The sequence below is a fragment of the Scomber japonicus genome, chromosome 8, assembly GCF_027409825.1.
Source record: "Scomber japonicus isolate fScoJap1 chromosome 8, fScoJap1.pri, whole genome shotgun sequence".
In the NCBI taxonomy this organism is placed as follows: domain Eukaryota; kingdom Metazoa; phylum Chordata; class Actinopteri; order Scombriformes; family Scombridae; genus Scomber; species Scomber japonicus.
Window position 1 is genome coordinate 9331048 of NC_070585.1, and position 15698 is coordinate 9346745.

Below are 15698 nucleotides of genomic sequence, written 5' to 3' on the forward strand. Positions count from 1 at the left end.
ATAATGTTGATTTTATTTATTTTTTGTATTAATTTTGTGTTATACTTTCATTTTTTTTCATGTTTTCTTTTTTCTTTTCGTTCTTTTTCACGACCTGTGTTTCCAGTTTTTTTTTTCTTCTTTTCGACACTGTACAGAATGACAGTACGCTTCTATTCAAAAGTGTCGAGTCCACGTTCTCTCCTCTCTTCTTTGTCGATGTACAGGAGTTGTTTTTAATGATACATATGAATAACGATAAACAAATATTAAACTAGCATTGACCATACTATATACAGAGGCACAGGCATTCAGGCAGCCAAAAGCATGATTGCATGGTTAAAATTTGCGCTGTTCAAAGCAAAAAGCAGCAAAGACACATTTTAACAGAAGAGCTGGTGTGTTGCCGTCACAATTTAAAGGAAAAAAAAGTGTACTCTCTGATCATAATTCTTGATGATTCCTCTTGTTATTTGATATTTATGATTCTATGATTATTATGATTCTATTTATTATGGACATTATTCTTAATATTTAAGCTCTCTCTCTCTGCTGGTTGCTCTTCATGTTGCGTTGCTCCTTGGTTGATCTTGTTGTGCTTCTTTGGGAGAGGTGAACCCCCCTGGGAGACCCTGTGCCATAGAAATTGTGCCACGGTTCTTTCTCTCTCTCTCTCTTTCTCTATTTCTTTCTCTCTCTCTCTCTCTCTCTCTCTCTCTCTCTCTCTCTCTCTCTCTCTCTCTCTCTCTCTCTCTTTCTGTCTTGACTCCCCAGTCACTAACACTGTAAGCATGCCCCATGGGACGATCCACTTTTTTACTCTTGAATAAAATATGCATGAACCTTTGGTATGGATACTGAGCCTTTATTTCCTTGCCACTGAGCATCTACACACAAACACCCACACCCTCCACACACACACACACACACACACACACACAGATAAACCAGAAGAAGCACCCTGAGTTCATCAAGGCCAGTCAAACTGACTCGACCCGTCATACAGTTACTAAATCAAGGTTTACATAGTGGAAAAGTATGATAATCATGTTCTCAACTCAACTCAACACACCTGTTCACTGCACAGAGCTGAACCCTGTCATGTAGGAACAACAGGCAGCTTTAGAAGATAAGAAAACTGTACTATAATACTTCCTTAATAGCTTTATTGTTTGTATGTTCACTTTACAAGCACCTGTAGCTGGACTGATTTCAGGAGTATACTAATTATTCTAAACACTCTTACTTACAGTAGCTTGATTAAGATTCATAATGGTGGAGGATAACTAAATACATACATTTAATTACTGTACTTAAAGATCCCCTCAAGACATGTTTTAAGGAAAAAAAAAACCCTACTGTGAATGATAATTTGTGTCCAGAGTCTATAAATATGTAGATATAATATAGGTTGACTTCATTGTAAAGTCAACACATGCTTCACATTTCCATTTCACACTGGTGTAAGTTGAATATTGGACCATTATTGGCTTCAAAACTAGTTATGGTAAATAGTAAACGACTGCATTTATCTAGTGCCTTTCTATTCTATCTAGTCTTTACACTACAAGCCACATCCACCATTCACACACATACATATTCAAAACCTGATGGCACAGCTATTAGGAACACTTTAGGCTTTAGAATCATGCCCAAGGACAGTTCGGCAAGTAGACCGGAGGGACCGGAGGAACCGGAGATCAAACGGCATGGACATCCTGTTCTACCTCATGAGCAGACACCACACATCACCAAGTTGTCAAGATGTCACAATCATTTGTAGGTCCACCCTTTGAAATCAGATATTCAATTGAAAACAGCCTATTGTATCAAACTCTCCACATTCATCATTCTGTATAGTAAAGCTCAAACATTCAACTGTAGGAAGAGGAAGAAAAACACATTTTGGAGTGGAGGGGGACTTTATGTTGAAATTCCCCACCCGACTAAGAAACTATACAAACCAAAATCTTGGTACTTACAAATCATTTTATTTAAATGTTGGTGAAATATGAATTATTTGATTTAGTTTAAATTTATTAAGCATGAAAAACTTGGTAAAAACAAACAACAAACCCAGAATCAGTATTTAAACTGCCCCCTAAACATATGATATGTGTATAATCATATAATGTAAGGTTCACTTTGTGTCCTCATTAAACCCCCTAAATCTCCACATTAGCTGTGTTCGCGGTATAAGACACATACTCCCTGCTAAATGCTAAAAATAATTTGGAAGGAAATCATTTGCTGTGACCTTCACATTCCCCTGACTTCAACTCCCAAGATTCTGCGGAAGGGAGTCATCGCGCTCCACAACTAATCAAAATACCAATTAAGGGAATATCTTTTGGAAAAGTCATCCCAGACTTCTCAGGATATATGATAAGAAGCATTAACACCGTTATGTATTAAACATATATGTATATTTGTCATCTGTCTGTAAATTGTACTTTTTGACTGGGTATCCAAATGATTTTAACATAGGGGACAAAAAATGACCACCAACATATCAGCCTGTTTGCCTATTTGACTATTTCACAATTTAACTGGAAGCCAACTCTCCAGTACAAAGTTAAAAATCGGTTAGCATTACAAAATTATTTATAGTTTCATAAAACTTCCTCTTTCACAATACTCTTTTATAAACATTGAATTACTTCATATCCCCATGCTCTCTCTATTTCTCTCTCTCTCTCTCTCTTTCTCTCTCCATTTCCTTCTCTCCCTCCCTCTCTCTGTATTCCGGGAAGACTTAAACACAGGTAGAGAAATAATACACTGAGAAATCGAAACTGAAAGTGGTGGATGATGAGCAATGGGGCGGAGAGAAGAAGAAGCAGAAGAGAGGCAGAAAGAAAAGACAAAGGACTATCTCTCATTCCGATCACAGCAAAGACAACAAGGTGAGTGCCTGCATACATCTCTCCCTGGTTTAGTTGCATAATGTAACTTAGATGGAGTTAGACTAACTATACATTGTCAGACTGGATTTTTTTTCTCTTAACAGTGAGAGAGATCACACATGTTGTCTGAGCTCAGTAGGAGAAGCTTGTCTGTTTTTAAGCCCAATATTTCAAGCTAGGTTATGTGTGTTTGGTGCACAAAATAACCTTATTATTTGATATGACATTGTATATAGTTACTACCGACTAGTATAAACTATAGCAATTGTGCTTGAACTGGAATGAATTGTGTGTTTAACTTGCATTTCTCTCCACACAACTCCCAGTTATGTCACAGCACATGTTTATCTATAAACAGAATATAACTGGCCACACATGCAACACACTCATCAAAAATCTGAATTCAAGTGTATCTACGAGCAGGATTCCTGACATCACAACTAGTTTGGATGACAGTCGTGGTCCAATGTGCAATTTATGAGTGTAATGTGGAAACTCGAAACCTCCAGTGCACAAACACTGAGAATGACCTCATATTGAAGTTTAGACATCTTGTATCCAGCAGTTCAACTTTTGAAATGAAATCTATTTGCATATTTATAGATTCTGGATTTTTAATAAGCTGGAAGGAGGACTTTTTTTTTTTTTTTTTTAATTTTTTATGCAAAAAACACATCAGATTCACACTCTTATTCAAAGCAGTATATTTTGTATATGTCTTAAAACATTTCTGGAGGGTTAGAGTTTTAACTGGTAGCCTTTATGTAATATTTGCTATTATTGAGAGAACCTTGAATGTCCAAAATGAGGTTAACATCCAATATTTAACACATATTTCTCACTTGACTACCACAAAGTTAAGACTTTAAATGGTTTTGAAATGTTTTGTATGAGAGTTGGCTCTGCACACTGAGTGATAAAAGCGCACTCTGACACTGGGTGACTGCTCCCTCACAGATGCAGTGCCTCAGAGATCAGGATGCTCTCATCCCTCGACCTCGTGGGGATTTGCCGAAGGTGTGTGCTGCGACGCTGGCTGCCCTGACAATAGGAGGCATATGGGTTTCATCTACTGAAAGGTTATTTGGCTGGGTTGCCATGGTATTACTCATCCTGACCCTTGGCCCTGTGCTGCATGGAGTGTGTCTGCTGGCAGAGGAAATGCTGCACCACACAAACACTAGGTGAGAGATAGGAGCTCCTGTTTTTGCATGTGCATTGCAATTTGCATTTTGTTCATGTGAGAAAGAAGTCAATTTGGATTTCATTGCGTGTGGTCTGATGTGACGTGGGTTTATTTCTGAATGATAAATATTCATTAGAGTGACTTTAATATACGCAATGTTAAACATCAACAACTAATAGATTGGGATTCCTTGGTATAACATGACAGTTTCTGTGGTACACACGGGTATAGTTAGTATAGTTGCTAAATGAAGTCCACGTTTCCCAGAAATCTAGTTGCTTTCTATCTCACACAACATCTGGCATGTCATCACTTTTGTTGCATCACTGTGTGTACAAACTCTCTCTTTTGCTTTACTCCATCTCTGTTTTTCTTACCAGATATCGAGGCAGAGCGCTGGTGAGCCAGGTGCTACCAGCCTGTGGTTTGGGGGGGAGGACCCTGCTGGCTGCAGTGCTGGCAATAGTTCTGCTCCACCTGGCTGGAGATCCTCTCTCGCACCAAGGTCAAAGCTGGAAACTCCTCTTCTTAACCGCTGGTCTCTACCCGCTGTTTAAAAGCCTGGGAGTGCTGGTGAGGTCCAGACAACAACGAACATCATTGTCTTTGTGTTTCTGCCGATAAACACACACACACACACACACACACACACACACACACACACACACACACACACACACACACACACACACACACACACACACACACACACACACACACACAAACACAAAAAAATCATATAGATGTTGGTCTCTGAATATAAAAAATGTATTCTGTATTAAAGTGTTATCAAGCCAGGTAGGAGTGGGCATTACAACTTGCAGGATCTCAACTTTGTTTATGTTTTAGTAGCTACTGAAAACCAATTTTATGATTAGTTTAAAAAAACAATACTTCATTTATCTAATGAGGCCTCACTGTCTGTCGCTGCCCCAGAAAAAAGCCTCTGATGTGGCAATGAGTCTTTGAACAAAACATAGCCAACACAAATGTGACAAGGTGAACATTCAGCACTGTCACACAGAAATGAGACCAGTGTTTGTACAACAGCCTGATCTCTGATGTCATTCTCAAATTGAGCTCCACTGAGGACGTCCACTGAGTCATTTATCAGCACTCAATGTTGGGTAAGCATTCATATACTAAATGATATCTGGCATAAATTCCACCATTCTGTAATATGACCTAAATCAACTACAAAAGCGACATTTCAATCTAGTCTAACCAGTCTAACAATCAGCAGAAAGGAAATTAGTGTGTGAGTGTGAGAAGCACAACCAACTCCCTCTTTACCTGCACCCACACGTTCATACATCCCTCAACAGCCAGCTAAAAAACTGACTAACATCTTGTACAACTTCTCATTTCACATTAAACAAGTTTTTAGTCTACTTTGAGCCTAATTTAAAGGAAAGTTAGGGTTAGGGGTAGGGTTAAGCAATTTCTTTGGAGGTTAAGGTGGTAAATAGATAGATAAACACGTTATTGATCCCAATCATCTATTCCAGTTACACTTATAAAAGGTAATCAGTATAAATAGACTAAGAAGTGATGATTGCATGTACTTCTTGTCCTGGAGAAGTAGAAAAACTGGCAGAGATACTATGTCTCTCTCTTTACAATCCTCAATCATTTAGATCATTTAGAGTACCTCACTCAGGTCAGGGCAAAGTCATAACATTACTTTTTACCCTGCCTCCACACCCAGGTTCAGGTATGTTATCAGACACCTCAATTTTGTTTTCGCTTCAGCAGCTACCACCCACACCTTTACACCCATATCCAGAACATCTTCTTCGTCTTTAAGCTGTTTATTAATGAGGGTTGCACTTCATGTGCTTGATGACAACTAGCTCTTGTTCCCTTTGACTTAAAACACACTTACTGCAAATGAATGTAATGTAATATGAAAAGATAACTGTCATCATTACAGCTCACAGCGCCACGGTACATGTGAAAAATAGCTCGGTTTTAACATAAGAGGATTATACTTCAGACAGACAAGTTCCTATATGAGGACACTCCTTGAAGCGTGTGTTGATTGTAATTGATATGGCATTTCCAGGGTAAAAATAGGCTGGAAAATATGCCTCCGCCAGCGAGAATGACCAAATGCTCACACTGTTCTCAAAGACTGGATGTGTAATTTTTTGAACAAAGCTCGCAAAAAACCATTGTAGATTCAAATCCAGCTCAAGCTCTAATATAGTCGCCCTACATGGAAAGGGGTAGCTTGGGTCCAGGGAGGCCCCTTTTCAGTTGTTGGTGAGGTGTTTTGAGGTCCTGCATGGGTATTTCTGTGCAGGGTCCTTCGGATGTGGAGGTGTCAGACATCTGCGAGGGGAGGAAGATGAATGTAGCACATGGCCTGGCCTGGTCCTTCTACCTGGGCTACCTGAAACTGGTGCTGCCAAGTCAGTAACAACAAAACACACACACACACCATTTGATTTCTGTTCTTTGAATTTTGCAGCCATCTTTTGAATACGAGTTTTACCTGCGCAGACTTTACTATGTACTTAATATAGTTGGATATAGAGTACTCCTTTTATACGTACAACCCCAACTAGAACATGTTGTAAATTGAGAAAATGAAATATAATCCTACACTCTTTTTATATGCAACACTCCAAGTAAAATATGCAATATATTGAGTATTCATTGAATTATAATCCTACACTAATGAATTAATATGAATAAACAGATGTGTGTGTTTGTGTGTGTCCACTCAGGATTAGAGGACTCCATCGCAGCATTTCGGGCCACGCACCAGGCCAGCGCTCAATCCTGGGGTCGCGGCTCCAAGAAGCTCCTCATCCTCATACCAGTAAACGCCAACATCTCTCACAAGCTGGGAGACGAGGACAACAACATCCATTTCTACGACAACCTCCCTAACAACGAAATAGACAGGGCGGGGGTACGGGGACGGGTCTACAAGCACAGCGTCTACAGAGTAGTGGATGAGGATGGGAAGGTTGGTGAGAAGTCCCTGAACAGGTTAATCACAGACCTGTATGCCTGTATTATTCTAAATTTAATACCTGGTATTGGATTACTACATAAACTTCTCTCAGGTGCAGCATAAAATATTCAGTTACTATTAAATAAGGTAAGAGGAGAAGCTGCAGTTTGAGCTACTTGTGCTGTAATTCAACTCAGTGTCGGTTTTCTTATTGCCAGTGTGGGCTGGAAGACTCAGTGTGCTGATGTTTTCTTCCTTTGATCAGATTTGTAAAGACTGCATGACTTAAATGTGAGAACGAGAGAGAGAGAGAAAGAGAGAGAGAGAGTCGGAGTAAAGTCATTTAAGGGGCTGCTTCAGTACTTTTTTTTTCAACATTCCAAGATGTCAATGTGCTCCATATTCAATCTGTTTGATGTAGCAAATCTTAGAATGATTGTACTCGAAATCACCTTTGTAGTCTAGCCGAGGGGGAAATAAAAAAAGTTTCCAGCTTGATGAAGGCAGCCTGAGTTTCATGTGAGACCAAAATAGCCTCCAATTATTTCAAAGTGATTACCAAAATGATATTACGCCTTCATTTTCATTTTCTTTTTTTTTCTTTTTTCTTTTTTTTACAGCTGCAGCCAATAAACAGTGTCAAGGTCTCAATAAAATAAGATAAAGATCAGTGGTAGAAAGTAGTATGAACTCCAGTACTGGGCCTGTTCTTAACTTAACAGTATTTCCATTATACTTCTACTTATTTCTACTCCACTATATATTGACTTCAAGGTTACTTCAGATTAATAATAAACATACAAAACATTAGACAATCTTATAAATTAGGGCTTCAACTAGTGATTATTTTCATTGTTAATTATAAAATAGCAACCACTTGTAATGGATAAATGTCTACAGAGAGTCTATGGTGTAAGTTTAAATGAACTATAAAATAAACTCAGCACAGATGCCTTGTACTTAAAGATATAAATGAACTAATGTACAAGATATGTAAACATAGCTAAAAGGCATACATGAAACGAATAAATATGTTATTAACAGACCTAGAGCGCTGACCTTATTTCCACAGCAAAACATTAGTACCACCTGCTGGTTAAACCTGAGAACTCACCAGTGTATTGAAGCACAGTGACAGCACCATCTACTTGTAAAGCATGGTAATCAAACATATGTGTTGCTAGATTTTAAAGGATTATTTATCCAGGAAATGTATTTATCTCTGCTTGTCTTTTTCCCCCATTGTGTGTGTGTGTGTGTTTGTGTGTGTATGTGTGTGTGTGAACAGGCATATGATTGTGTGGTGGAATATGCAACCCCACTGCTGACCCTCTACAACATGTCTCAGGAGAGCAGCGCTGGTTTCGGGGAGGCCGAGCGCAGGCAGCAGGTCCTGCTCTTCTACAGGACCCTGCAGGACATACTGGAGCAGTCGTTGGAGTGCCGTAACCGCTACAAACTCATCCTGCTCAATGGTAGTGTGTGTGTGTGTGTGTGTGTGTGTGTGTGTGTGTGTATATGTGTGTGTGTAGCCATGAGACAGACTGCTTTTAGGGGGGGATTTCAGCTTTTAGCTTATCCACTGTCCCACAAGGATTGACAATCAGGATTAGTGTATTTATGGATTCTTTTTGCAATTTATGTGTTTTTAAAAAGGCTTTGTTGATTCACACAGGCCTTCTGCTCTACGGTGTGTAACTGAAATCTGAAATGAAGGATGATGTTTGGCCCTATTGTGAACTTTTAATCTTTGTATTGGCAGTGAACAACCCAGTATCACCATATAAATGCTCCACCTTAGATTATTATTAACAAAGATAACCTTTTGAATAAGTGAATGTATTGCATAGGTCAACCATTAAGACTGACCACTTATCTTTTCTTCTTCTTCTTCTTCTTCCTCTAGACGAGCATGTGGACGACCCTCACTTCCTGTCTAAGGCCATCGTCAGACACTTGGAGCAGCAGGAGAAAGAGGAGTTCTGCCTCACTCCTCCACCTCACCAGGAGATGGAGCACCCGTTTGCCACTGCTTCAAAAGTGCTGCTGAACGGCCAGCCCGTAATAGATGAGTGGCACCACCAGGAGCCAATGAGCAGGGAGCCCACGCTCATGATCAGCCTGGAAAAACCTCAGCCTCTCAGGGAACCTGTCGAGGTCACCTACCATTCTGAGGGGAAATGACAACCTTAAATGCACCACAGCGATGGGGGAAAAAGACATGAATACACACACGTCATCAATTACCGTATTGTGTCCGGTTGTACGATATTCATTTCATATACAAACCTGATATATGTAGAATTACTTAAAGTGTCCTGAGATACTTGTTACTGAATTTGAATGTAAAATATTAAATGAATGTATTACTTTAACAACATTTACTATCAATGTGTGTTTTATTTGACTTTTTCTTTAATTAAACCATCAATTAATCCACAGCATAGATCAGGGGTGTCAAACTCATTTTAGTTCAAGGGCCCAGTTTGATCTCAAGGGCCAGACCAGTAAAACCATTGCATAATAACCTAGAAATAATATATAATATATATATTATAGCTTTACTAGAATAAACCATCTATAGAATAGATTTTAAAGTTCTGCTACTGGTCTACAAATCACTGAATGGTTTAGTCCAGAATACATGAATGACATGTTAGTAGAATATAAACCCAGTAGAGCTCTGAGATCTACTGACTCAGGTCAGATAGTTGAGCCCAGAGTTCAAACTAAACATGGTGAAGCAGCTTTTAGCTGTTATGCTGCACACAACTGGAACAAACTACCAGCACAACTGAAATCAGCCCCAACTGTGAACACTTTTAAATCCAGGTTAAAAACACTTCTCTTCTCCTGTGCTTATGATTGAACTCTTTTAAAGCACTTTACATTTAATTTTTTTATTTGCACTGTATGTCATTTTAATGATTTTAATGCAAATCATTATTTTATGCTCTATTTTAGTCTAGCTTTTTATTTTCTTTCTTTCTTTCTACACTTTGTTTCATTTTTATTATAATTGGGTTCTTTTTTTAATTGTATGTTTTAATATTTACAATTTTTACTATAATTGGGTTTTATTTATTTATTTTAATTGTAAGTTTTTATACTTCCAATTCTTACTGTTAAACATCTGTTTTTATGTAAAGCACATTGAGTTGCTCCTGGGTATGAAATGTGCTATATAAATGAAGCTGCCTTACCTTGCCTTGTCTATTAACTGAAGAAATCAATATATCAATATATTAATGGTTTAAAGTTGACAATAATATGTTTTGAATATGAATTCTGGTCAGGGTGCGAAAAACCTCTGAAGCAGCAGAAAAAAATGGAATTACTTTTCTGCAATTTTCATATTGCAAACTTATACAGTGGACTGGGTTTGACCCCGGTTCTGGCCCGTGGGCCATATATTTGACACCCCTGGCATAGATCTTCAAACTGTTTGGCTGGCTCATTCAATAGTCTCATGCAGACTGGTTTTATGGCATTTAAGGCTCTCTGCACAATTTTAAGCTTCTATTTTTTTTATTTGGGATGTTTATAATGCTCACATTTAATGAAAAACTAAGAGTATAAGGATGTGAGACAGAGAAGAGGGGAAGAGTACAAACGTTGCAGGCAGGAGAGCTCAGATAAAGACATGATGTTTACTGAGAGAAGGAGGAAGAAAGACAAGAGTGGACTTTATGACTGAATAAACAAAGGAATCAGTCACAAGACACCTGATACCACGCCTGTTTCTCTGCCTCTCACGTGCACACACACACACACACACACACACACGACACAGACACACACACATACCTCCTGACTGAGAGTGCAGCCGTTGAAACTGCTCTGCTTTGTTGCATCAGAAATGTTTACAACCTGTCTCTCTTCCTGACGAGGCTGAGGGGAGAAAGAAGACAGGGTGATCTGATTCAAACTACGCTGCATTTGAATTACTCTTATTTTAACAGTTTGTAATGTGTGTAAATGTAGCTAATGAAAAAAAACACACCCTGAAATCAAACAATGGAGCATTGTTTTTTAACCTCAGCTGCACTGTGCATGAAGAACACTTAGGCAGGCACAGGTCAATAGGCCGTCCCTATAGGCTATGAGTGTTCAATAGTCAGTTCACTTGCCTTGCCTCAGGAGCTGTGATGATCCACACACACGCACATACACACACACAGGTCACACAGGTTTAACCTCTGATAACACTAATGTCAAGCAGCAGTTTTCTTATTGATCTTAAAGGTGTTCAACTTGTGTTTTAAAGGTGCTATATGATGAATTCATACCCCACACTTCAGACCACCAGGGGGCAGGGCAGCATATCACCATAAACTCTGGGTGTCCGTTACGTTATGCTTAGCTAGCACAGAATCAATCATGTATTATCAGCGCTCTGTTGGCTAGCAAACTAAATCTCTAAGTACGAGAGCAATATCAATTCAGTGCTAACGTTGAGCTAATATTTGCTTAAATAAATCTAGGCTCCTCTGGTATGAGTCTTCTGTGCTGTATTCATGTTCTGAAATGTTTTTATTTCCTCTTATTTATTTTATCTGTTGTCTATTTTTTAGTGTCTATTTTACTGCTTTTTAAAATATATTTAATTGTTTTTATTATTTCTATCTCAAGTGCTTTAGTCTAAAACTGTTTAACTTATCAGTCATCTGTTAAGCTCTTTGAATTGCACTAACCTGTATGACAGGTTCTTAGAAATTATTGATTGGAGTAGTAAGCAGCACAAACCTGCATCTAAATTGTTTCCCTCTATCACAGGTCAGCTCTGATCAGTAGCTAATGTAAAGATCATTAAACAATACTAGATTGTGTTTAAATTGTATTGGAGTATAGAAAATGATGTGTACAACAGATCAGTGCATATGTGTTTAGTCAGTTATGTTGAGTGAATAACTAATAATGAACTGACAATTTTGAAAGGTTAATTCAATGAGCAATTTATTAACTAACATCAAATATTTGCTTTTCATTACTTCTCAAAAATGAAACAACTGGCTTTCTTTTCTCCATTTCAAATTCATTTCATATTATTGTCAACTGAAAACCACTGAGGGTTTTTTTTGTCCTTATAAAAAAAGTTGAACAGAAAAAAGTAACTTGAGGGTTAAGGTCAGTCATCAGTAATATCTGTCATCAGTTCTAACCACTTCATACTAAACAATTAATCAATTCATGGGAAAATCTGGATTGTTCATTAATGTAGAATTGAAACAGCCATTACAGTAAACACTGAATTGTCTCTAATAAATAATAAACTACTTCACAGCCCCACACTGTTTATGTCTTCTATATCCTGTCCTCATCAGGATGAGTGTGTTTGTGTGTTCTTTGTGATCATCACGTTGCTTCTCTGTTAGATAAGTTATTTTTAAAACACCCTGAGCTGCTCTGTCTCTGGTCTGTGACCAGGGACAGGTCTGACCTGTTCTCCGGCGAACACCACACATCACTGGCAGCAGACATCAGCTGACACACTGATGCTGATGGATGGATAACACTAACAGGATTGTGACTTCATGCACAGGAGGACGCGAGCTGTCTACTTGAGTAAACAACCACTGAATACCAGTCATCTGAGCTCATCTGAACAATGACACCAGAGCAGTTGGGGGCTTTTTACAAACATTTCTGATTGGCAGTTAGAGCCTCAGAAGCCCACACTATAAAGTTAATTAAGTTTAGCCAGCAAGACTTTTATAAAAATATTTTTGAAGTGAACTGAACTTCTGATTTTTTTATAAAAAGGAAGAATTTATTCAATATAACATAAACAGCTATTTTCATAGTGAATTGACAAACGCTCATCTATACTGCGCAATGCCAGCATTTCCTCCTAACTCTGGTGGTTTGCATGACTGTGTGTCAAATACTGTCTGAAAAGCCATGAGAAAAAGACACACATATGTAGCCACTGGCATTACTGGCAGGCCGTAGTTCCCCAGATGTTCCACAGAATAATACTTCCTCCTTGGTGGTGAGGCTTTTGTTACGACAACATCTGATCTGAAAGTGATTGGTTAGCAGCAGTGACGTCACAGGGGCTAGATTTCACAAGAAGGTGACTCAGGAATGAGAAGTTGGGTCTGCAAGATCACTACTTTACTCTTCAGTGCCTGGTGTCATTTAGTACCAGGAAACTGCACTGTCAGACAAATGGTCTTATTAGTTAGCAGTACTGATTCATATGTGTGTGTGTGTGTATGCGTGCGAACTGTTTAATTACACTTCTATCTGTAGATATATGTCATAGAATAAATGTGGTTTTATGTTTTTGTCAATGTCAGCAGAGACCAGGCTTCAAAGTCTCTTAAAAGTGAACAACTAAATCTTTAAATCAATATTAAAACTGATTAGGGAGCCAGTGAAGAGCAGCTAGGACCAGCATAGTCGATTACATCTCCATGATCCATGCACAACCACTACTTTAAGGTGTTTGCAAATAGCTAAAGTAAAAATAGTAAAAGTATTTCTTATGTTTATTAACAAACCATGATTCTAATTTAAGATTATGTGGTTACATTCATCTTAAGCAAAGGATGGAGAGGGAACTCTTTACCGTGTGTGTGTGTGTGTGTGTGAGTATGGTGTGGTGTGTCAGATCATGTTACTCACCTGTGAGTAAGGCAAGGATCACGCCACCATGTCTGGACCTGATGTTCTTTAACAAACAAAAGCACACTCACAGCCTCCCAGGCATCATGCGACTATACACTAGAATCAGATACGAAAATAAGAATTTACTGTGAAGTGACATAAAGAACAATTAAAGTGTTTTTAAAAATTCTAACAAGTAAAGTAAGATTTGGTTCAATCTGTCTATAAAATCCTTGGAAATATTTGATGTATCACAGGTTTTAACTGGACTAGTCAAATAAACTTTATTTCACTTTGAATGCTGTAAATCCTTAACAGCTATTTTTATCAATGGATAAAATGACACAGGTATATATTATCTGATGAATGTCTGCACTAGTTTATTAAATACAAATATAATTGTTATACATAAAAATGATCAATTGCCTACAACTGCAGTATCATTCTATTCTGGATTCTGTAGAAATCATTGAAATAATAAGCAGCAGGCTTATTTTAGACGTTATGTACTGTTGACTTTATTAAATAAGGACAGTGACACAAACCACAAAGCAGAGAAATGACACCCTGCTACAACAAATTAAAAGTGTCAAGGAGATTATGTGTAATTCAGCATTTTGAGAATAACAGTATTCCTATGTACAGGTTGGTTGTCAGGGAGTTTGGTTTGTGTTTTGGGAGAATGTAGGGGAACCTCTCCCTCCTGTTGCCATCAGGGCTTTTTTCTAAATAAAAAACTCAGGTGGGGCACTTCTGACTGTCCCTCTGTCTGGGTTTTTCCATGAAGGCCCTCAGGCGGGAAGACACCCTGTCTGTGTGTCTGTGTGTCTCAGAGGTGCATATCAATTAAAAAACACCTCAGTGTACTGTATAAAGAAACAAGTAAAGTAGAAGTAACTGTAAACTCAATCATTTCTAATCTTTAAACGTACTTGTCATTCCATTTTTTGTGTTCTGACTCTTGCTAAGGTCTAATTTTCCCACTAAAATATGCTCAATTAAATTAAAACAACAGATAATGTTTTATCTTCTATATGTTTTTCTTCATATATGTGGCTACTTTATGTGATCATATAAAGGTTATGTGCTATTCAGAGTTTGCTGTCCTCGCAGACTGTAGCTTGCGGTTAAAGTATATTTAACCTCTGACACTTGGCTGTGGTCATTTACTTCTCTTTGACACTGAATAAACCACATTGTAACTTGTGGTAGTTATATGTAAATGGTTAGTAAATTTCCACTGTAGCCCATAAGTCTATTCAGCGTAGGTGGAAGAAATATTTAGAACTAATGACTGAAGTTTTTATGATGTGAAATTACCATAGTACAAGAATAAGTCCTGCATTAATAAGCTTTTTAAGTACTTGTGTGTTAATGTTAGTAAGTCTTGTAAAAGTATGTGTTGTTATTATGTTATATTTTTGGATAATTAAAATGATGCATTAATATGTCAGCAGAATTTTAATCTTGTTGGTTAAGATGGAGCAACATTAACAACTTTATTTGGGACAATAGATCCAGTAACTACACCTCTGAAATACAGTAAATATAGTGAAGAAAAACACATATATGTTAATGCAGAGTGATAAGTATCTCAAACCCGTACTTAAAGTCCTCCTCCACTCCTACAGTCGAATGTTTGAGTTTCACTGTGCAGAACGGAGTTTGTGCACAGTTTGTTTCTACATCTATTAGCTGTCAGTGGAAAGTACCTGAACGTTAAATGGTGGACCTATGAGCTGGATTTATAACATCACAACTAGTTTGGAAGCCAATCATGGTCCAGTACAGGTGTGATGAGGAAACTGAAATCCCCAAGTGCGCAAACACCGAGAATGGACTTTGGACTGAAGTAGGAGTCATCTTAAGCCCAGCAGTTAAACGTCTGACATGAACTATATTGACCTATTTAATGATTCTGGATTTTTTTTATGTGGGAGAAATGACATTTAAACTAGTAGTTCATAAACTTTTCCACATCAAGTACCTTTAAAGTGAAACAAATCAGACCACGGACCCCCATCTGATAAGATCTATGCTTGTTATATGA

General features: G+C 38.0%; 1 protein-coding gene across 1 annotated transcript; it reads left to right on the forward strand.

Annotated features, from left to right (window-relative positions):
- Window positions 1–2821: 2821 nt before the first annotated feature.
- On the forward strand, window positions 2822–9334 carry sting1 (stimulator of interferon response cGAMP interactor 1). The gene is made up of 7 exons (XM_053324372.1): window positions 2822–2885; window positions 3843–4069; window positions 4452–4644; window positions 6377–6485; window positions 6804–7048; window positions 8325–8511; window positions 8943–9334. Exons 2-7 carry the CDS (start codon window positions 3843–3845, stop codon window positions 9218–9220), a joined length of 1239 nt encoding a protein of 412 aa, XP_053180347.1. The 5' UTR covers window positions 2822–2885; the 3' UTR covers window positions 9221–9334.
- Window positions 9335–15698: the final 6364 nt, after the last annotated feature.

Excerpts from the sequence above, each read along its gene's own strand:
- sting1 (XM_053324372.1), top strand. The coding sequence starts at position 3,843 with ATGCAGTGCCTCAGAGATCAGGATGCTCTCATCCCTCGACCTCGTGGG. Across the intron at positions 4,070-4,451 it reads CTGCACCACACAAACACTAG|ATATCGAGGCAGAGCGCTGG; the intron begins GTGAGAGATAGG and ends TTTTCTTACCAG. Across the intron at positions 7,049-8,324 it reads TAGTGGATGAGGATGGGAAG|GCATATGATTGTGTGGTGGA; the intron begins GTTGGTGAGAAG and ends GTGTGTGAACAG.